At 45.5% G+C, this 24073-nt stretch overlaps 1 protein-coding gene and 1 long non-coding RNA gene across 2 annotated transcripts; one reads left to right on the plus strand and one right to left on the minus strand.

Moving 5' to 3' along the window:
- Positions 1-2649: 2649 nt before the first annotated feature.
- LOC108933722 (uncharacterized) lies at positions 2650-7262 on the plus strand. The gene is made up of 3 exons (XR_001966082.2): positions 2650-4506; positions 6550-6614; positions 7031-7262. It is a non-coding gene; the product is annotated as an uncharacterized LOC108933722 (long non-coding RNA).
- A 54-nt stretch (positions 7263-7316) lies between these two features.
- On the minus strand, positions 7317-22264 carry actr2a (actin related protein 2a). The gene is made up of 9 exons (XM_018750954.2): positions 22148-22264; positions 17804-17914; positions 13124-13339; positions 11931-12003; positions 11090-11226; positions 10803-10952; positions 9794-9939; positions 9552-9684; positions 7317-8714 (listed from the first exon to the last, which is right to left on the minus strand). The coding sequence occupies exons 1-9, from the start codon at positions 22193-22195 to the stop codon at positions 8544-8546; spliced, it is 1185 nt and encodes a 394-aa protein (XP_018606470.1). The 5' UTR covers positions 22196-22264; the 3' UTR covers positions 7317-8543.
- Positions 22265-24073: the final 1809 nt, after the last annotated feature.

The following is a 24073-nucleotide window of genomic DNA, read 5'->3' on the forward strand; positions in this document are numbered from 1 at the left end:
GGTCCAGGGCATTAAAGCGGGAGCTGGGATTTGAACCCAGGTCTGTCGAATGGAAGGCTCTAACCGCTACGCCACCTGCTGGAGCTCATCGCCTCGCCCAATCCCAGCTAGTTTACGGGAGACCGTGATCCTCGGGTCTCTCCCTGTGTCATTCGAGCCGTCTGCGTTCGGGGGCCTGCGGACGGCGCCGGGTGGGATGGGCGGCTCCCCGAAACGCACACGGTACACACCATGTGGACCACGTCAAAATGCCTGCGTTTTGTCCTTGGCTGTGACTCACGTACGAGGGCGTCCTTTTTGTTTGTTCGCCGCTCATGTTTTTCCTTCATCCCAGTAAGCGGCAGCCTCCGAGAGCAGGTCTTAAATGACAGCTCGGCTCAATCCGCGTTTAAATGACACGGGAGACGCGTTCATCCGGCAGTAATGAGAACGTTCGGAAAAGGAAGTCTCTCTTATTACAGAGGAGCACGGCTCTCGATGAGACCGTGTCGCAGACGTGGGATAAAGGCACCTGCAGTGCAAGGCATCATTTTCACTGCCACTAAGCGTTTTCCTGCAGTGTAATCTGGGAGGAAATTAATGTGACCGTGCGGAAGAGTATGTGGTCGCAGGAGCGTCTACGGCACATGCCAACATCCGCTGGCGTCAAGTCAACGCTCAAGTCCGTGACTTTGCTGTTCTCCACTTATCCCCCTTTATACGGCCGCGGTTATGAATTTCAGGCCACGTCAGCCTGCGATTGTCTTGAAATAAATACAACGGTCACTCACCACGCCAACACAACTGGGACCGGAAGTCTGTTTGAAACTCCCCCCCCCCCGGTAAATCCAAATTACCTTTTTCTTCTATGGTTGAGCCTATGAAGGTGTAGTAATAGAGATATTCAATTTATGTTTTACATAAACCTTGAATAGGGCGGTAATGAAAGTGCTCCAAGACAATTTTTTAATTCAAATAGTGTGAAAATGAATTTTAAAAATATTCAATTTCCACAACCTACTTAAAAGTCCCAACAGATGACCATCTTGTAATCATAGAAAATGTTTGTTAGCTTCTAGCCACTTTTACACAACTGATAAAAGCTTACTAATGCAGAGATACTTTTTTTTATTTATACAGCCTAGGTTCTGTAAAAGTGTTAGATGTAACTATAATGGCTATAACTATAAGGCTTCTTTATCATTTTATTCACTTCAAGCCATGTTAAAATCAATTTACTGAAAATCCACGCACTCTTTTTGGCTGATTGCTAACAATACGGACGGATTAGAAAATATTTAAGTGAAGAAAATGCAATTTATGAACAATCTGGGTGGAAAAAAAAAATGTTCTTATCTCTGAAAATTCTTAACCGCACTGCATGTGATGCGAAGAGCCGGTGTGTATCTGTAAGGAAGTCTCCTCGCTCTTCTCAAGTGTACACCTGGTGAACCCACTGGTCCACACCATGCCAGGAACATTCTGGATACTTGCTTGTGTAAGAGTGTGTGTTTGCGTGTGTGTCCAGATGTTCATCCGTGAGCTGTGGACCGACGCTTCCTGGATCGTCATCACGCGGGCGGCTCGGCTCGGCTCGGCTCTTCCTGTTGACCTCGGATGCCTCCGTTACGAGACCGGCCCCGTTCGCCGTTATCGCAAAAATCCCCGAGTGCAGCTTGTACCCTGCGCGAGCGCGTCTCGTACACCCGCTAGCGTGGTGAATCCGGACGTTAACGTGGGGTTTTAACCGGACGCGGCGAGGCGAACGTGTTTCCGAGGAGCAGCGGGCGTGCGAGGGACGCGCGCTTGGTCCGGGCCCTCGGGAAGGAAGCGCGTCTTACGGGGGGAGACGCACGCCGCCGTGTGTTTGTCTCTTGCAGATCCAGACCTTCAGATGCGGTGGAAGGATGTGTCTCGCACCGACATCCCCCGCATCCGTCAACAGCAGCCGGCATGCCGCTTCCCTCCGAACAGCGCTTTGTCTCTTCCTCCCTGACATCAACGGCCCACACGGAGCCAAAACAACAAACAAGAGCCGTGCTTTCTGCCTGCGCGGCCCCGCCCCGTCCCGTCCCGTCCTGCCCCGGGCTGCGCTCTTTATTTGCGTCCCGCTTCCCCTCCGAGTGCACATCAGGGGACACGCAGCAGGATGTTATTGCGGGCAGATTATTAAAAAAAAAAGAAAAACAGGGAAGCCTCCGCATCCTCAGACACAGAGTTCTCGGCCCCACTTTCCCACAGAACGCACGGGGCGGGGGCGCGGGGGGTCATTGTCTCTGCCGACCCCGTTAGCTTGTTGTCCGCTGTGGAGCAGAACAGCAGCGGCCCTGAGCGGATGCTTCCGGAAGAAAAGGCCCGAATGAAGGTAAGGCTGGGTGCCGAGGGAGCCGGGACCCCGGCTCCCGTTTCGCCCACAGCAGGGCGCGATAATCGTTCTAGACGCACACTCGCACACGTTTGAACGTAAAACACACCTAAAGAAAGTAATTTTCAACTTTAGAAACTTTTTATTCGGTACGTCACTATGATTCTTTCTTACGGCCTATGAACTACGTCACGATGATGAGCGTGACCCTTGAACGGCCCCGGTCCGAAGCGCTCGGCCAGCGAACGCGTTGCGTCCGGAAGCCCGGCTGTGCCGCGCCGCGTTTCTCGAACCGCGGCCGCTAACGTTTGATCCTTTCGCTACTCTTCCAGGAGGTATTTAACGTAGAGACTTGCGTTCGCGCTCGTTTATTCGTTGGGAAGCGGCACGGTGGCGCAGCGGGTGGCACCGGCGTCTCGCAGGACCTGGACTCTGCTTCTGGATCCAGGGTTTAAGTCCAGCTCGGCCCGTCTTCACGGACGCGAGTTTCCTGCCGCAGTCCGGAGACGTACGGAAGACGGCCGCGGCAAACTTTTTGCAGTACCTCCCTAAGCATGAAAGCCACACACGTGGTCAGCGTGAGTATCCTTGGTCCTTTTGGCCGGCCACTTCATCGCTCCACCCTCGTAAAATATGTAGTTCATGAATGCATTATTTCTGATGTTTATTGAAGAATCTATTGAGACCCTATTATTTTTAGATGAACTTTTTACTGTGTACAATGTGATGGGTTTGTGTTTTACTTGAAATCGTGCGCTCCGTGCACGGTACCATATTGTACTGTGTTATACTGCAACTCGACAGTACTTCCCCCACCACACCATTCACATGGGTATTTTACTCACTTTAAACGCTGCGTTCAACAGCTTTGCGGCAGATTGGGCATCCGTCTTCTTAACCATTAGACCACCTTCACCTGCAGGTAACGGTCACACGGCAACCAGCTGCAGCGTAACGGGCCCCCCGGCCCCTCCCCCGGCTCACTTCCTGGCTCCAGGTTCGCCACGTGATTCGAGGCTGGATAGGGTCCCGTGCAAGAGTCTTCAGCTGGAGCCTTCCCAGCACAGTACAGCACAAAGAGCTCACCCTGCTGCAGTGTGTGTGTGAGCGAGCGAGCAAGCAAGCAAGCGAGAGAGTTCATCTGAGAATGAGCCCTCTCCCCCTCCCTTTCCGCAAAGCCCTTCTAGAAAGCGATACGAATGCTGCCCCCCCCCACCTACTTTTTTCATGTTCACCCAACTGTGCAGAGCGTGATCACACAGATCAAGCAGAGACTTGTTCGCATGTGTGTGCTGTGTTGTGTTCGGGCCTCCATCCCCCCCACCCGCTTGCCGTCGCCATCGACTATCCCGCGCGAAAGTTCATTGGAGAGCGGAGGGTTAAATGCAAGGAAGGTGCGATGGCGCTGATTTCCGAGGCCCGTGAGAGAAGGGCTTGGGTTCGAGGGGGGCTTCGCGTGTGAGCGATCGCGGCCCGCCGCTCTGACAGATCCGACCGAAGCCTCGTTTGAATAGGCCCCAGCATGTCTGCCTGCTCTCCTTTGTTTATGAGGCTGAAATCTGAAACAAATGTGAAGGCGACACCCGCGATACCCCGGTTCCCTCTCCCCCCCGGCACGCGCTTCTTCCGGGGAACCGCCTCGGGTCGGGCTCGGTTTCGGACTCCTTCGCCCTCGGGCCCAAAGGGAACCGGCGGAGAGCGGCAGTACCCTGCCGGGAAAGAGCAAATCCAACAGCGAGAGGGGTTTTTATAGGGTGCTTTCATGCTGCCAAACCTTTTCACTAATTGCCTCCTTCTCCCTGCAGGACGGCTTTGAACCCGTAACAGTCGCGTTCCGCCCAGACATACGCATTGGGAACAACTGCTCTGCCTTGTTACTCCCACTTGGCATGTTGCAAAAAACAAACCTCATTTCTGTTAATGCCTCCCTGTGACATAGGTGGGCCTTTCACCCAACCGATCACATCCGTTTATTTTGTCCAGAGATGCATTTCCCGTGTTTTACCGTGTCCAACAGTGTCCCGTCGGCAGCCCCATCCCGCAGCCGTGTCCTTTTGTGCATCGTGACGCTTGCGGGCAAGCAGAGATGCCCCACATTTGGACGACAGAAGCCGGACCAAGCACGAACTGCCCTTAGGCGCGCTGCTCGTACCCCAACCCAGGTATCTCACCGGTATTTCACTTAGAAAAATGTGTTCCGCTCCAATCAATTTTCCTGCCGCACAATAAATAGCGTCAACGTTGGGTACGTACGTGCTTGCTGGAGCTCTTCAACTTTAAGGACTTTTTTGAAGATGGTAAAAACAGCGCTGAGATTTGTTCCGGAAACGGTTCAGCCACAGTAGTTTCTTAATCACTAATTTGGAACGGCAGCGGGGGATTCGGTTCGCCGCCAACACGAGAACTGTGCAACATCTGATGCATTTCAGCCACTCCCCACCAAGTGCTGCTAGGCCAACGCAACTCACTGGATGCATTCGCTGTAGTCACTTTTCTTCAGAACAGAAGCGGTCTCCTCCCCGTTACAGTTGGGCCTTTAGTGGATGCTTCTCTTTTTTACCTCTCAGAGTAAAGAGATATACTGCACACAGGTGGTTAGTTCATAGGGCATGTAGTGCAGCAGATACCTGTAGAAGTGACCCACAAGCAGTAGTAGTTGGTGACTGACTCGTTTAAGGTTCTCAGAGGTCAGGAGAGAAATGGGTCCAAACAAGATGGATTTGAGACCCTTTGTAAATCGTGGAAGGGATTCAGTAGCTCTGAGGGACAGAGGGAACTCATCACTACTTTATATGGTGCTAATTTACTTGTTACTGTAAATACTGTTCTTGCATAGTTTTATTTCAATGTGATATTGTTCAAGGCTTTACATCCAGGCTTGATAACTTTTGCAGTTGACTAGTTATCATGGAGCTCATCTAGATGATACTGAAAGTCTGGTAAAAGTGTCCGTTCCACACGAGTCCCAAATCAATGTCCTGCATTATTCTTCATCACCACAAACAGGAAGTCCAACTCTCAGTTCCCAGGTACTGAACTGGGACACACGGGAAGTTATTGTGAGACACAGAGCCATAAAGGGGGGGGGGGGGAAATCTCCACCTTCTTCTGTCTGTGGAAGGCTTCCCTCCCTCCCTCCCTCGGCCTTTGGCTCGCTTCTGCACTGTGGCCTTGTCTGTTTATCCTCCAAAAGTACTTCCTTCCTTCCTTCCTCGCAAACAGAGCCCCGGAGGGGGGGAGGGGGGGCGTACTGCTGTTTGACAATATAGCGTGTAATTGGCGTGCCTCTGCAGGCCCCCGTGAGCCAGACCTAGAGGGGCCCCAAGCAAAAGAGCGAAGGATGAGCCACTTAAAGATCGCCGGTGTGGCTGGCCCCTTTTGTTAGCTCCGCCTCCTTCAGAGAGTGCGCTCGACAAACTCCCAGCCCCGATTCCACTCCGTCCACAGGGTAGCGCTGACAAACGTTCCCACAGGCCTCAGCGCTGCTTACAGAACAAGCCAACATTGCAAAAAGGCAGAGTGTCACAAAATAAATGAACCGCCTGGGAAACGGCATCCAGGAAACCAGAGTCGTCTCTACAGGGGACGACTGAAACCGCACGTTCTCCAGAAACCGTCCGTTTGCGTTCGCTCATACGGCAGTTTCTCCTCTTAAGCGAAGACTGCTTTTTTGCAAAAGTGATTCAGATGTAATGGAGATTTGCTACATGAACACGGAGGTAGTTTGTCAATCTAATGTAATGTGGTGGGAGTGAAATGCATTACGAAACAGATATTACCTGGCCAAAGCAGTAGAACAGTAGGAAGCGCTGGTGCCTCACAGGTCCTGGCTTTTGGACTTAGACTCTGGTTCAAATTGGGCTCAGTCTGTGCCAGTCTTTACATGTTCCACCCGTGTCCATGTGGGTTTCAACCCACAGTACAAAGAAATGTGCTCCAGGTTCACTGATGACTATCAGCTGCTCGCTTGTGTGTGAGAGAGAGAGAGATTGCTCTGCTGTGGTGTCACACACCCTGTGCTTCCAGGACAGTTTTGGACCATCGCAATGCTGCACTGGGCATCATACTACACACTGCTGTTTGCACACATAATAGGGGTTTATTTTGGGGAAATGTGAAATTAAAAATGCCCTATTTCTGCAGGTTTTTGGAGTCCAGCAGCAATGAGTGGAAGTCTAACATCCTTATTTTCCCTAAACCACCAGGAAGGGAGAAAAAATGTGACGGCAGCAGACAGCGCTGCATCATGGGACAAAGAAAGACGCTCAAGGTCAGTGCAGCTGCAGTTTGTAAAGCTGTGAGTGGAATGAATAGCAAGGATTCATAACATCACGGAATCAAAACAACGTTTTGCTGCTGAAATCAGGCGAATAATTTCCTTCCCCCACAACCACTGCTGTACCATCTTTCGCTAGAGACTGCTCTCCTTGAAAGGCAGAGTTCCTATCGCTTCATTTATGACTTAATACCTACTAAAGCTTCTCAGTTTAAGTTTGCCCCTTAAAGCTCTGGGCTGCTATTATTGCCTTTCTGGAATGTAACTTGTATGAGGTAAATAGTCAGATTAAACATTCATTTTGGGATTGCGGGTGCAACGCCGAACAAAACGCTCCCAGCAGGACGCGAACTGAGCCGTGGCCCCCCGAGACAAAAGCTGCTCTAAACCTGGTTCTCCGTGCTTTCCAGGTGAGTTGCGGACGAGAAGCTAACACTCGGGAAGAAGCAGCGTGCGCCTGCAGCAAGCCCTCCGGAGGCAGAACGCAGAGTGGCGACATTCACTTGCTCCTCGGAGGGCCGAGGGAGAAGTTAATATGGGCTCAGCTGTTCCACGGGGCCCTTCCACGCAAGACGGACTCCTGCAGAAAAAGGCACTTGGAGCACAACTGCCCCACTCCTCCAGCAAGAGGCTACCCTCCACCAACAACTGGGGTGCTTCCTTTTGCCCCTACCCAATGACCTGCCAAAAAAAAACTTATTTATAAATCACTTTGTTTTATTTAAATTGGCGTTAAGCAGTTATGCTATGAACAAAACAGAGAAACAAACAAAAAATGACCCAGTTACAATAACTGTTGTTGGCACTGGATAAACATTTATGGAAAAAATATATATACTTAATATGAAGTGTCTCCAATATACACATGAGAGCCTAACAAAACTTAAATACCAGCTTTTACAATGTCTCCATGTCAAATTACACCAAGTTGGTTTTAATATTACAAAGATGACCCCTCTCGCCCTTCCCTCAAAACACCTGAAAAAAACAGCACTTTGAGACAAGGTAGCCCCTGTCTCTGGTTCGTTATTTTATTTTTCTCAGAAGGGTGAAGTTTTCCTAAGCGTTGTGTGAAGTGGCGCCGCTCGTACATGATGCGACTACGCATTCTTGCTCTCTACTGCCGAGAAGATGGAAGCGAAGCACTGCCAGAATACAAAAGGACACGGAGGAAGAAATCAGACATCCAAATAATAACGCAAACCGTTTTAAAATATCCCCCCCCCCCCAACTACTTTAAAAATTATTTAAAAATTAAAAAAAAAAAGTCCTTGCAGCAAACACATTTTCGATTTGTCCTTAGCGGAATGAAATGCCTTTTTATTACGAGGAGAGGCAGACACTCCGTTTGGGAAGTCAAAGAAACAGAGTAGAGGCATCCGTCCAACTCAGACAGAAAGGCTCCCGAGTCGGTGACCCCCAAAAAAAAAAAAAAAAGGCAGAACCCACATAACCGTCCAGCCTTGCCCCCACCCACCCCAAAATGAGTCCTGGGGCAATAGAGTGAACCACTCCTGAGCACCTTGCACAGAGCAAGTGTACTGGCAGGCATGAAATGCCAAGCAGGAAGAGGAAAGGAGGAGGAGAACAGAGAGAATCACTGGCCATGAGAGATGCGCCAATCTAGGAATTTTCCCATTGATTTTGCCTGTTGAAGCGGGTAGAGCGAGAAATATTCCCCCCCCCCCCCCCGAAATGCTGTCGTTTAGTCCCCCCACCCCACAGGTGAACAACCACCACCCCAAAAGGCCAACACACAAACACAGACCCGCTGCCCTCCCACCATACACCCCCCCAACCCCATAAACGGATGAGTGCTTCAGAGGAATAAGTAGCAGAACAAAAGAAAAGAGAAGGACAGAGAGATGGATATATATAGTTGGTGTAGAAGGCGCTGGGGGGAGGGGAGGGCGCTGGGGGGGTTTATCTGACAGTCACGCCCAGCTTCTCGAGGACACGCATGCCCTTCTCCTGGTACTCCTCCCGTGTCAGCCAGAAGTTGTCCTTGTCTTTCATGATGTCAGCCAGCACGGCCCCACCCAGGAACACCATGTGCTTGCGCCGAGGGGGGTCCTCAATTCGGATCTTAAATTTCTACAAAGGGGGGGTACGCAGAGAGGGGACAAGGATGTTGTAAAATGTTTAAAGGCTAAAGAAGAAACATATGACAAGCATATGGCGGGAAAACTGCTTTGACCAAAGTCATAGGGGGAGCAGAGAGTTAGCGAACTTCTGGCTTTAGTTCCTCTGGCGTAAACTGGCAACGAAGGTTTCAAGATTTGTCTCGGTGTAGAGACAAGAGCTAGTGCTGTCCATAGTAAAGTACACTTTGCCCTCCAATTTTAAAAAAGTACTTATGTAAATCCTGCATGTACCTCTGAAGAAGTTCTGTACATCAGAAGTACTAAACTACACAATCACACAAGGGTAAGTCAAAGTATCCGCAACAACTACAGCCGAACGGACACTCTCGATGCACTTCAGAGTACTCTCTCGTAGAAACTGGTAAAGGCAGGATTAACACTACCCAATATTTTATCAGGCACTGACAGATCGCACAAATACGCGCGCACACCACCCTGAAACACGGTACCGCAGTACTTCTTAGGAACAGGTAGTTGTGAGTAAGTAGCGGCTCCAAGCACTGCAGGGTATCTATCTGACTGACTCCAAATCAGTGCTTAGAGCTGGACACTGGACATCAACTTCAAGCTGGTGCTGCTGCCAAAATTAACCTACGGCACCACCTGGTGGCTGGATTGCGCTACTGACTCACACTGTGGCACAAACAAAGATTACGCAATATAACAATCCACCGGTACCATTCTAATAAAGTACGATAAAAAATCTTTTCTGAAAGCCATGTAGTTTGTTGAGCGATGGTGCGAGAACCAAGGCTGACGAGCACTTCGCCGAGCCACCTGCACTCACCGAGAGCTTGTCCACGTCGCCCTTGAGCACACGCTCCAGGTAAAGTTGCTTGAGCTCACGCTCCAGGCGTGAGGGCAGACCTGGGTACATGGTGGAGCCCCCAGACAAGACGATATGTTTGTAGAACTCAGCCCTGCAGCGGGGAGGGGTGCGGGGAAGACGGGTCATTCGCGGCCTTCGGTCTGAACCGTGGAGCGCAACGTGAGGAATTGCTACAACGCGTGATGTGACACCGGCCATACCTGGTGTCGATATCAGCTGCTTGGATGGTGTTGAAGAGGAGCTCAGCCACACCCACTCCCTCCACATTGATGAGGTGGGGCTGGAAAAGAGCCTCGGGAGCCTCGAACCGCTCGCCTCCCACCTTGATGACCCGACCATCAGGCAGCTGTCGACAAGGAATCACAGGTCTAAATTTATATGCTTTCATAGTATTAGAATGTGGGTGACAAGTCACAAATCCCCAATTTACACGATGATCAAAACCAATCCTTTTTCCAAACAGCTCAGAATGAAAGAATGAAACTTTGCACGGAGTTTCCGAACTTCAGTGGAATACATATTGGAGCTGTAACTCCTGCACATGCATAACAGTAGCAGTGGCACAAATACATTTAAAACTCATGGTATATTGACACAAATTGGACGCGAAGGACTCCACAAAACAAAAATGGCAAACAGGGAAATAAAGGGCTGCTCAGTGATCTGAGTGACACTCACATACATGTACCGACACAAAGCTGGTAACTGATGGTTTCACTTTTCTCACTCCTTAAATTGACTTGTTTTTTAAAGCGTTCATCAGAATGGCCAGCAGACCTACCCCTACCGTCAGCGTATGAACACGACCACCTCCGCAGAGCAACTGAGCATATCTCGCACACCACGACTGCAAGATGAAAAACGTTTCCTCTCCTCTGCTGCCTTCCAGCTTTTTCATCATTTTTTTTTTTTTTAAATTGTGTAACGGTAATGGTGTTTGTGACTTTCCGTCACCAATTTCGATTGTTCGTGTCTCCTGCTAATTGTGCTCCATCACATGTAAAGCTTTCGGAGGAAACCACGCAGCAACAGACACAGCATAAAATAAACTCATTTTGAATTTCACTGAAACACAGGTTTTATCTTTCAATGACTTCACAACCAGGTGTACTTTTCCAGAAGCCAGACAACAGTCGGATGTGTGCCAACAGCACATCTGAACCCAGTGGGGGACTCCTTAGAGCTACTGAGGTAAAAACGTGTGTGTACCGTGTAGGACTCCACAAGCACAGTGGTCTCCAGCGCCAGCTTCTGCTCCTGCTCGATGTTGTAGCCCACATAACAGAGCTTCTCCTTCATCATGCGCACCGTCTCGAAGTCGGCCGAGTGGTTGAAGGCGTAACCCCTCAGCAGCAGTAGCTGCGGACCGAAGGAGAGCATGTCGTCAGACCGAGGTGTTGGTGGAGGACAGGAAATAATGCATGTAATCGTTTACAACAAACAAAATGGCCCACTTATTGCAGCTAATGATTGTGAATGACACAATCACACTCTACCTTGATGAGGTATCGGGTGATGTCCCTCCCCGCGATATCCAGCCGTCGGGTCAGATGGGGCAGGGAGAAGCCCTCGTAGACGGGGCAGATGTGGGTGACGCCATCGCCCGAATCCACTACCACGCCAGTCAGCAGACCTGAACATAAACGGACACTTAGACCTCCTCTCGCTCAACAACATAATGGTTAGTGCCATGCTATGACAGCATAAAAAGGGAGAAAAAAGCTAAACTGTTCATCTGCTTTAGACATTAAATCGTTTTAATGAAAAAGTGCCACTACAGAGAGATCCCCTAACAATCAGGAAGTGTTGAGTGGTTCAAAAAAACCACATGGTTCTTAATGTTCACAATGACATCAGCTCTATGCCGTGCTACCAGTAGCCACCTGAAAGCCCTGAATGCTGGATTTGTAACTGCAGGTCTTCGCACTGCATGTTCCCTGAGGTCATAACTCTGTGGGGTGGAAAACTAACATAAAATCATATGAGAATGTTCAGGCAATGAGTGGAAAAGCAAGTGTTATGGAGTGAAACAGAAGACCCTCAGTAATGAATCATCAGCCGCACTCAGTTATACTGCGATGCACCTGATAATGCTCTGTATTCAGAACCGATAACACCTGCCACAAACAAGTGTGCCTATCAGAGTTTTTTTAAAAAAATCGTATATTTCAGTATGTGAATCATGGCCACAAGGTGGAGACCTTTTGCCTTTCTGAAGTCTGAAGAGTTTACAAATATATTTGTCAACACTCTGAGTTAGTAAAAATAACATTTCCTCAGGTATGTGTGTATTTCAGCAATAAATCCCCTATTATATGACAGCCGACAGCCACATACCTTGAGCGTAGAGTGTCAACACAGCCTGGATGGCAATGTAAACCCCGGAGAACTGGTATGTCTCAAACATTACCTGTAAACGACATTGAGATATCAGTTAACAATAAAAAAAAAAAAGCTTCCAGCCAATAGATAGCAAAGAACAAAGTGAAAAATTAAGAGCTGAAATGAAACTGCTGCATTTAGGCAGATCCATAAGGGCGGAGCCTAGTCTGTCAGCAAACAAGAGAGGGCAGCGCTCAAACCGTCTACGGCGCGGAGCCTCAGCTCACATCCTACACGTGGCTCACCATGCTTACAGCCACAGCTCTAACGGTTCGGTCCCACTCGATAACGGTGGCACTGATGAACCAGTGCTGCGGGCCACCGACCTCAGCAGCAGGAGTGCGTTAAATGGCGGGGGCTGACAGTGTCACTAGGCTGCAGGCAGTTGCTCTAGCCCAGAAAAGCCGCCCCCCCCGACAGCCTCCAACTTTCACGTGGTGGTTTACAAACACAACTGGGACGCCTGATCTCAGAGTCTGTCAGGAAGCACTGCAGAGTTCACCAAAAATTAATGTCAATTAATTACACAGGATGTGATCTCTGTCTGTGTTCTGACACCAGACAGAGTTCCGAGACACAGCACGGGGATTTTTAATATTTTAGTTTAGTGTATGGGGCTGTATTTCATCTCTTTTAAACTCACCTTTTTTTTTTTTTGACTATATGCAGCTACTTGTGTAATGTAGGCTGGTTTATACGATGGTAGGAGACAAACTGACTGTACTTCAAGAATCACATGTCTGCTTCTAGACCTCTCCATCTGTTAGGGTAATACACTTTTGTATTGTTTACTGAGATGTCCGCCGCTTTGGAGAAAACAGCTGCTAAATAAATAAATGTAAATTGGGAATTAAGTCCATATCATTTCAGAGCACACCTTTACATATTCACAGCACCATCCTGTCACTAGCAAGAACAAAGACATGTTCCCTGCTGAGGTCACAACTCTTCAAAGGCTAGATGCGGGCACAATAAATAATAAATCAAGACTGGGGTCTAATCAATAATAAATTGCTGATGAAACCCCATATTCCTGGCTTTGTATCTATAACAGTTTGCAGAATGTCTCATGTTGCACACAAGTGCTGCAGAAAGAGCGCACCCATGATGTGAGACCAACAGACAGACACACAGAGACCAGTTGGTACCTCAATGATTTTCTCCCTGTTCTTGGTGGGGTTCATGGGCGGTTCCGTGAGGAGGATCTTGCAATTGCGAGAATCGATGTTGAGCTTCTCGGGCCCGAAGGTGTAGTCCCAGAGGTGCTTCATGTCGTCCCAGTTGCGCACGATGCCATTCTCCATGGGGTAGTTCACCTCCAGCATGGAGCGCAGCTCACTGGCCTCATCTCCCACCATCAGATCCTGGTGCAGGGAGGCACAGTTTCAAAGGGTAAGCGCTGCTCACCTCAACACAGCAACCCTCAAACAACCAGCGGAAAAACAACACCAGCCAGGAGAGCCCGTAATTTTGGACTTTTGTCAATATTTACACAGGCATTCAAAAGTTGTCCTACGCACTAAACCCCCATAACCCACTGGATTTGTCTACAAAGACTCGTACACACAAGGAGAACGTTAACAGACATGGGTGGAGAAGGGCTCAGTTGGGCCGGGTCACACAAGACATCATGCGCCACCCAAAATGCACAACTAGGTCACAGTCTTGCTGCTACGGGTCTAGAAGAAGAAATCAATCACAACCATGACAGAAGTCAAGGTGAGACAATACACCAAGGCAGGTATGGGAATGATGGTAATGCAGCTACAGGCACTGGCTTCCTCTGATGGAACAGGACAGAACTTCAGCACCCATAAGGCTTTCAAAATACCCCAACAATCTGTGCTGGTCTCTGGCAAGGCACTTTCAAATTCCTGAAGCTCATCAGAATCTGTCTTCCGTCAATCGAGGTCAAACCGTAAATAAGAAGATAATGTTGGCTAGACTAATAAAGATGGCCTATTTTCTAAAAATTTGGTTCCCACCTGTAAAATAACTTGGCTGGACTGGGCACACATCCTCTGAAATGGGTACCAAGACATCCGCGGGGAGCAGGGCTCTCGCACTCGGTTCAAGGAGGGGCGGTGTGTCCGCTTTTTCTCGTACCAACCGACTTACTGCTCTGCACATGTGCAGATACACACAGTCGCTCTCACCTACCTCTTTGTATTCCCCAAAAAAAATATAGAAAAATTTCCTGCCATGGCGTTTTCAGTCATTCAGAGGAAGGGCTTCAGTAATCGCTGTACGAGTAGTGGATAGAGAGGGAACGCCAGCGTACACACGGGCCCTCTGACAGGCCGAGAGCGAGAACCCTGGTCTACAGTTCAGTTCACACAAGCACAGATGCCTTCTTGTCCCAGTTGCACCGATGACCCATTTCTTTCACTGTGCAAACAGAGGAGCGAGTCGATGGCCAGTCCGTTTCACAGCGGCTATGAGATGGCGAGGCAGAGCCCCGTGAAGGCAGTGGGCAAATGCTGACAACTGAGCTATCGGTCATTACCCAGCATGCACTGCAGGATATTCCCATGCACTCGTCTTATGTTAGTGCCACAGCAAAAGTGCAGTAACTTCAACTGACTGTTTCAAGCTTCTGCTCCTTTCGAACATCTTACAGTGGAGTGAATGCTGTTCTTCCACCTTGCATGAAAGAAGGGTCCATCTCATCCAGGTGGCAAGTTTATGATCTCTGTCTAACAATCTACTCCCATGGTACTTTCTGGTAAAATCACTAGAGCACAGAAATAATAATAGCACTAAAAATTACTTGGCTTGTGACTCAGTCGTTCAGTGAGTGTGAACATTTTGTACAGATATAGAGCCCAGGGTGTATTGCTGGCTCTGAAGTTTCTTCTTTCACTATCACTGCATGAATATGAACACATTCGGCTCACATTTAAAGAGCAGATTTTAACTACAAGGACACTGTTCAGGAAACTTGACATTAAATCCATCTGGCCAAGGAATCAGAGGTCTTGATATTATAATGGGCAATTTTCTTTTAAGCGTCAAAATATCAGTGGGATGTTTATCATCAGCATAAATAATGTCAATAATAATAATCACTACCCAGTGAGAATGAATGGAAATTTCCGGAAGCAGGAATGCAGGCTGCTTATTTTCCCCCATCATCTTCACCCTCATCAGTGTCACACTGACACCACTTCACACTGCATTTATTTGAAGAGAATAACTTTGGGCTACACAAAGATTACAAAATAAAATGTTTATATTTTTGCTCCATTATAGAGCTATTTTCTGTCAGAGATCATTTTTTATTTCTCCTTCACTGACCACTGATGCATCACTGGTGTTTTTTTTTCCCTAGGAGGAAGCAATATACAAATGTTCACTATCCGATACATGCCCTTCACAATGACTAACTTTCTTTACACCATTAGTCCTTTCAGCGGGACTGTGCTTCGACTGCTGCTTCAGTGGCCTCAAGCCAAAGGAAAAACTTTAATTTACTCCATGGAAGGGGAAACTTCATGCCAGATGACCTGCTGAAAGAACACGTGGGATTTTGTATGTATAAATTATGCTGTCCTGATTAGCAACTTGTTACCTGTAGGCATCAGCACTGAAGTGCAAGTCTGGAGGAAGAAACATTCTCTGCCACTTGATGTTCCTGAACGACAAAAAGCTTGTGCTGTTCTTATATTTATCTCGGATATATTTATCCCTCAAGCTGGACCCAGGCTGACCCTGCATGGGTGTAGCTTATAAAGACCAGTAAATTTCCCTGTTAGGAAGTGACACCGCATGGAACTAACATGATAAATGTTTTCACATCAGAAATTGTGTTTTTAGATCTAACCTGAGCTGAAACACTCTATAAACAGATCTGGCCATTGGTGAGATTGCCCACTCAAGTGGAAAAAATTTATGGGTCAGGCTTCCCGAAATTTGCATTAGTTTTAACAGCTGGTCATAATTTACTTCTGCAAAACACTGTGTTAGGAAGAGGAAAACCTTAGTAATCATACCAGGTAAGAGTCTGGGAAGTAATGTCGTTCCTCTCTCCTGTGTCTCTCTGTCTAGAAGCTCATTGCTTACTGGAGTACCATACATTGGCGAGCCAGGCAAAAAAAAAGACGACGACTTCAAGGAAAATAAAAGGATTAACTTGAGGAATTAAAACCAAACAATGAGTTTTCATCAAGGCAAACGATAGAAAACAAAAGGGAGCGGAAAAATGAAATGCAAAAAAAAAAAAAAAAAAAAAAAAAAAAAAAAAGCGCACACAGAGGAAAAAAAGAGAAAAGACTAATGACAGGAGAATCTTATTGTCGAGGGAGACCAAGCACAGCAATGCTCTCTCCTCTGGCCAAGCAGACAGGGGTTGAAGAGCACACTCCAGGCTACACTTACCATCTTTTTGTTATTCTACTTCAACAGTTGAAGGAGGGAGGAGGGAGAGAGAAGGCAAAAGCACAAGGTCAGAGAAGAAGCACAGAGAGAAAGGAGAGCGAAAGGTGGGCAGTGTGAGCGAGCAAAGGGGAAGGGCCCATAGTGAACACCTGGACAGGGCCCGAGTGCTGCTGGAGCTAGTGTTCCTCCCAAAAAAAAAAAAAAACAACCACATGTCACCTTCTCAACTCTGCTCCATCCCTGTGGCTGGGACTTAGTTCACAAAAATCTGATGCTATAGGCAGCTTGTGTCCTGACTAGGTAGGGGTGTGAAATTGCATAGTGTGAAGTCTGATTGTTCTTTCCACATTCACGTGGTTCTCCACTAGGTGCTCTGGTTTCTTCACACACTCCAAGGATGTGTGATTCAGGTGAAGTAGTGACTAAATTGCCTGAAGTGTGAGTGACTGTTCCATTGCTCTTCTGTACAAATAGCTGAACGACTGTGGGGAGATTTTACTACATACAGCACTGCACGCTGCCTTGTACAAAGGCTAACCACTAGTTCATAACTGAATGTCACTTCAGAGAGAAGATTCTACGAAAAATAAATAATGTAAATAACCGCACATTACAGAAGTACAATGTTAGGCTAAATTGATAAGAGTGAAAGGTTAATTATTGGCCAAAATTAAACTTTTTCAGAACTTGAAAGAGTAAAACATTCAGTTAATCAAACAGGCATGTGTGTAAGGAACAAAGGTATGACTCAAGTTGTGTTCCTTATTCCAAGTGAACTGCAAACATCCACTCAGCAACAGTGGGTGTGATCACTTAACTTGTTTAAACATTATAAAACTCAAAGATTTTAAAGTCTAACACTGAGGTAGCTACTTCAGAGACACGCATAAAGCTTCAGTAGGCATATTATTTAGCATAGTCAAGCACAGACAAATTACGTTGAATGAAGTGTGTAGCAAGCAGAAAACTGCTTTAATAACAGTGGGCATTTTATGTATTCATTTAGGTTAAGCTTTCCCCCCAAAGGAATTTACAATGTTAATCTATTTGCAGTTATTTACCTATTTATACAGCTGGTTAATTTTACTTGAGCAATTTAGGGTAAGTACCTTGCTCAAGGGTACTATAGCTGGAGGTGGAATTCAAACCTGTGACCTTTGGATCCAAAGGCAGCAACTCTAAACGCTACACTGAGATTTTAAATGCCAGTTTCTCTCTCTTATCTACATAACCCTGGGTCACAGCAGACATTTAAACAGTTGTCACAATGTCCCAACCACCACACAGGAGCTCCACAACAGGGAAATGTGCACATCACTAGAGGAAGTAGTGAGCAGAGAGACAGAAGAGGAGAAGGGGAACTCAGATAAAGCAAGAAGGACCCAAATTACTAAAATGGGAGACATTATTAAAATGCAAATGATTAAAAAAACAGGCAAAGCACGGTGTACCTTGATTTCGATGTTGCCCACTTTGGCCGTGGAGCGGATGATAGGCCGGCCCACCAGAGCAGGGAAGATGTGCTCTGGGAAGTTGGAGCCCGCATAGCCACACTTCACAAACTGTGGACAGAAGGGAGAGACAGACATACACAAAGAGAAAGAACGGATGCATGAGTAGAGGCACAGACTGCACTTCAGAAGTATCTGGTGTAGTGCCTGTTTAACCTAAAAGCTACAGAGAGCTTTGAATCTCAGCTGTGGAACTGCAATTCTTCCTTGGACATACCTAAACTGCATACTTGTGCATTACAGTTGTAGCAGTAACACTAAGAAATGCAAGGCACTATGAACAAACATCTTTTAATATAAGAGTGCATCATGTGCAGCATTTTAGGGAACAGAGTCATTGATGCATTAAGTGTGTGAACTCCATTTGGACATTACATGAAAGCAAACACCACTTTCCTAGAGTGCGATCAATAACAATATAATGCCTTTCTTGCCATGCTTTTCTGCTAAAGTGCCTGCTACAGGAGTCTGCTTTATATCCTGTTTGGAATTACACTGAAAGAAGAATGAGTCGAGAGCCCAACAACTCGATCCGAAAAATTACATATAGGAGTTAAGTCTTTTAATATGCATTTGTAATTTCAACTGAATATACAAAACTGGAGAAAAAAAAGAACACTAGAGCATTTATTGTCTGAAAACTGGGAAATGGACTATTCCACCATAACAAGGTATGTGCAGATGGATCTTAAACAGGCAAAGCAAACCTGCCCCAACAGGCAGGGCAAAAACATGCACAAACAGAGCAGCTGAAAAACAGCTCTACCTCACACCAGAAGATATAGCCTACCCTGAAACCGTGCAAATACCAAAAGGTGTCATAAGTACAACACATTCCACTGGCGACATATACTAGGGACATAACATTGATTTTTTGAGAGTTTGTCTCTTTATTGAGGATTCCTGGACCAGCTTTTATTTCATCTTCAAGGTGTGGTCCTGAAAAATGGAAGGAATTTAACCCCCAAGATGAGTAGAAAGGTAGAAGAAAGTTTATATAAAAAAAAAAAAAAAAAAAACCACACACTACTCCAGACTTTAAGAATGGTTTCCAAATTCCAAAAGGCCAGAGATGTTCAGTCACGGCCATATTTCAAAAACCTGCAGATCTGTTAAACTGCTTACAGTGATGCTTGATTCTAAATCATTCCAAGTAGCATAAAGACCTCAACACTGAAAAAAATTAAACGAAATATACAATGCAATAAATGACACAGTTAATCCAGAAAGATAAGAAGCAAAGATTATTTCGACCAAACAGTTTTTTTAGGCAAAACACCCAGACGATGTTGAAAAAGTTCACTGTATGAGGTAGTTTCAAAAATAACAGCAGAAGGAAATTGTGCTAGGCCGTCTCTCTTTACTTCTCCAGTGCAGCAGTTAAAAATGCTCCTCAGGTTGACACCGTGGTTTGGAGACTGGTCTCACTTCCCCCTGACTCATAAAAAGACCAACGCTACAACAGAAAGCGCTTTTGTGCTGCTCAATGCAAGAACGAACAAAAAAAAAAAAAAAAAAAGAAAACTGCTTAAGCTTCTGGCTACCTGTCTCACAGAGCCAACCTTCCTCTATCGAAGCCAGGAGGAGAATGTACCCTTAGATGGCTTCCGATCACCAGCCAGTGCCCCAAACTGAGAGGATGCCTCCCGTTGCTGTTGTATTCTGTGGTCAAAGGGGATCTTATTTGCCCATTACGACAGATGGCTAAACTTTTTTCCACTGACAGAAGAGGATGATGTAACAGACTAGATACCAAAAGCAGTCTTGCTCTTTATTTTCTGGGCACTGCTTCTGCATGATTATGGATTTCATTTTAAGTGAAAGATGGTGGGAATTGCGCAGTGATACCACAACGCTCTACATTTGTCAGAGATGTCTGCTTGTGATTCATATAGCTGTTTAGCTGTGCCCCGTACACTGCTGCACATTAAAACATTCACCAGATATCAGAATATTTTAAAATGGCTAATTTCAAATGTAATAAATCACTGCAATTTCACAGGAAAAAAAAAAAGTTACATGTACAATGGTCAGTACATTCAAACCATAGATCTGTCATAATGAGGAAACTGCTCAAAGACCCACTATTACCATGCTTTGCTGGTAATTTGGAGCAAGACATTTGGCAATTAGATTGTACTGCTTCTAATCTCACAAGCTAATCACTGGTGTTGCACAACAAACACACCAGGAGCTTCCAAGTGATCAGTTCCATCGGCCAAAGACCTGAGTGGCCCCATAACAGTGTGGGGCGTGCCCTCTTCCTGACATGGCTTGGGTCCACTTCCTCTGCCAGAGTGAGTGCAGAGCTGGTCACTCCTCTTCAGATCAACAGTGAGCACTATCGCATAATTTATTTCAGGCTGAAGTAAGGGCCTTCCAGGAAGCCAGTGGTCCAATTCTCAGCCACCAGACTTCAAGCACAGGGAGCAATTAAGGACAGAGCCTCCACCTCACACAAACTTCTGTGGGTACAATATTTTGTAAAAGGCTGATTCTGGTGTAACAAATGATCAAAAGGACATGCCCTAGATACTAATATATCTACATTTTTTTTTTCTGCTGGAAAAAAAGATAATGACGTAATGCAAATGCATTCTGAGTCAGGATTAACGGGCATGTCACGTCTGAATTCATTTCAACAATTTCAGAAAGAATGAGGCACGACAGAACACATTCATATTCATTCACAACACACACACAGACAATTTAAATGGACTTTCTATGGCATAACATTCTAATAAAAAAATTGTGCAAATTACCATTACTTTCATCTGCTAGAGCACAGCTTCTTTCATTTCACCAAGATACTAACATTAAGTCATTTAATATTAAGACATTTTTTGAAAGGTATCTTTGAGAGCTGTGCTGCACTACAGATGCTGACTAGTAGAACGTCACACGTAGTGAAGGGGAATCCTATCAGTGGTAATCTCTGACCATCCACAACCTTTTTCACCCATGTAGTGCACTGCTTAAAAATAAGCATTCTACCATTATGCAGCTCAACAAAATTAAAATACTTCCTGTGTGTCCTGAGACAAGACGAAAGAGCGCAAAAAAAAAAAAAAAAAAAAAAACACTGCCGTTTTAATCTCTTTGTTCAGTGGAGTGGAAGGATTGAAGAGTTGATAGTTCTGTACCGAAATGACATCCAGGTGGCATAACTAATAATTCTTGATCAAATCTTTCCTTGTAAGATTGATAGTACTATAGTATATCAGTAGTATAATGGCTCTTTGTTTACTTGGTCCACCAAGTGTCAGAAAAGGGGTTTAAGGAGGTAAAAACTAGTTAAAGCCTTCAAGGAAGCAATCAGGCTGGTTGGGGAAATGGGATCATTTCAATATAGATCCTTTCATTATGTATACCATGCATAACATCACACAATTAGTTCATGTTTTACACTTTGTAAACATGAGACAGTTAACCAAAGTGGATTATAAAACCACATTCAGTTACATCTACTGTAAATTCTGCTTTAATCCAGTTCAGAAATCAAACTGTCAGACAACTATACAGTCAACTCCTGAAACTTACTGAAGGGAATTATACCTTTCACATTTATTTAGGGCAAACAACTCAATAAATGTCCAAACGACAGATACAGAGAACAGGGGCAATCACAGTATGTGGCATTACTGATTATGATGATAAAAATGGCGACTACTGGTTGAGCACTTGTAAAATATGACTTTGCATGGCTGAAAATTAAGGAATGGCACATACATCCTGAATACTTGCACTGACCATAATCTTTTTCCAACAATCCAAGTAAAATCAAATACGTGGTGGCATTTTCAACTTCCTAAAACGAACACCACTGACGTAAAAGAATTAATCAATGATTAAAAAGCGTGCAACAAGTTTAATGAATCTACAGTCATGCAATTATAGTTAATTGTTTGCAACTGAGTTATTTCTGTCAATTTCTGATCATCATCATGGTCTCACAGATTTCAAACAGCAACTGCAAAAGCCTTTAGCCCTGACGCTCCATAAACAATGGATAAAGATATTTTATTGGCAAAATCATATTCACACTCACTGGCTATTAATTTTTTATTGCATTTGGGAGCTAATCCGTGCATGTAATGGACACACTGTTGTCAAGCTCACAGTCGCACATTCCTCCCTGTTAGCTACCATGCTAACAACCCGGCTAACTAGCAGGTTAGCTACTTCCTGTTTCAGAAAACCCATTCTCTATCATGAAAATGCACCCCGGAAAAATTCGAGGCGACGAACAATGAATGACAGAGGGCACAGGGTCCTTAAACTCACCCCAGTTCCATTGTCACAAACCACTACTTTCCGTCCTTGACTGTCCATTTTCAGAATCAAGGAACCTGCAGACCGCTCCTGCTCAACTTTCTTCAGCAAGCCGGAAATCACCTCCCCGGCTCCCGGAAAGGGCTTCTTCCGGTATGTGTGACACGTGATTCTCTCTGCCCCAGTAATTCCCACCTATTCGAATATAGACATCAACGATAACCAATAAGTGTACGGAAACGTGATGGACGTTTGATTCTATTTGACAGTCATGACAATGACGGTGTGCGTACTAGCCTATCGTGAGCGTTGACGACTCCAGGGAGGTGGGTCCTATTGCTACAATAAACCTCAGAGATTCCGTGCTTTTGGGTGTAAAAGGGCGTGTCCTACGTCTTCGTATGAAAGAAAAACGCTACTGTATATGGACAAATATTCACGCGAGCGGCTGGGACGGTCGGCCGCCAGTAGCACCGGAAGTCGATGGTTTAGACATTTTAGCATCGAAGTAATCAAACACTGAGAGCACTTTGTGTTCTCATTTTACCGCCATTTCATGTGCATTTGCTGCTCTTTCTGCACTCTGCGGAGTTTAAAGTACGATTGTTACTACTGCTGTGCATGTGTGACCTTTCTAGAACGACAATTTGGATTTAAATAAAACTGCAAACTACGGTAAAGGGGGGCATATTAAAATTTAAATCCAAACATGTTTCTTCTACATTTTATAATTATTACGTTGTTTTCCGTCTATTCATTCAGCTGGCGCTTTCCTACAAGCCTTCTGACCTTTTTGCTCCCTTTCCTCACATAATGCAAAATCCACACAACACACCAATGTTTAAACGAAACAAGTCATTATGATGCAAGTTTGACCAAAGCTTTTTCTTGTCAGCTATGAAATAAAACCGACTGAAAAGTCCTTTCGGCAAAACGTTCAGCTACTGAAATACACATCACCAAACAACTCTAGAGTGACATCTAGAGAACACTTTTGCCTCAGTGTGTTTCAGGACATTTTTCTTAACAAAATGTGTTTTTTTCTTATCCAGGATTGGCGGACAGTATTGTTTATTAACTTTTTATGTACCGCTCACCTGTAGCCAAATAAAACAAATGGCAAATATAATAGTTAGATCTAGTAACTACAAGAATGCTGTATTTTCATAAGTTAACACATGAAAGACACAGGGATAGCGTTCGTTACGAACGTTTATTGGAACAGCGGCACACAGCGACAGGTACCGGTGCGAAGTTGGATAATACAAGTTTTCTGCAGCTACTTGTGTGATGAACATGGTTCATATGCGGTGGAAAGAAACAAACTAACTACTGGGCCTAGAATCACACGGCGGTATCTAGTCTCTAGTTTCTTCTGACGTAAAAGCACACGTTGTATCTTCTATGAGAAAAGCGTCTGCTAAACAAAACGCAAATGAAATATTTCCCGATCAAACGCCTAACGCGGGTAGTTATAATTATTATGATATTAATGACCAGAAGGAGTACGGAAGCACAGTAGAGGACTGTAGTTTATTAAGATTCTGAACAAAGACCGACTGCTGTCTCGTACGGAACTAAGGACAGCAACATTTATTAATAACAAGTCTATCAGACAGACCATGACATGAACACACCGCCTCTCGCAGTTTCCTCACCCGCTATCACACATGCGCACTCCCACACCTCTTACGTCACACGCATTCTCTCAACCCCGCCCCAAGTTGAAAAAAATGAACTACAGTAACTAGGAAGTAACTTAACAGAATAAAACACAAACGTAACGCCAACTTATTTACAATTAAATAACAAATAATACTGCAAGGTATTACGCTATAATAAATATAAAAATGTATTAAATTTTAAAATGATTTATTTTAATAATTTCTTATAATAATAACCACAAGATGTACATTATGTACTTTTATAATGATTATA

This window comes from Scleropages formosus, chromosome 16 (genome assembly GCF_900964775.1).
Source record: "Scleropages formosus chromosome 16, fSclFor1.1, whole genome shotgun sequence".
Lineage (NCBI taxonomy): Eukaryota > Metazoa > Chordata > Actinopteri > Osteoglossiformes > Osteoglossidae > Scleropages > Scleropages formosus.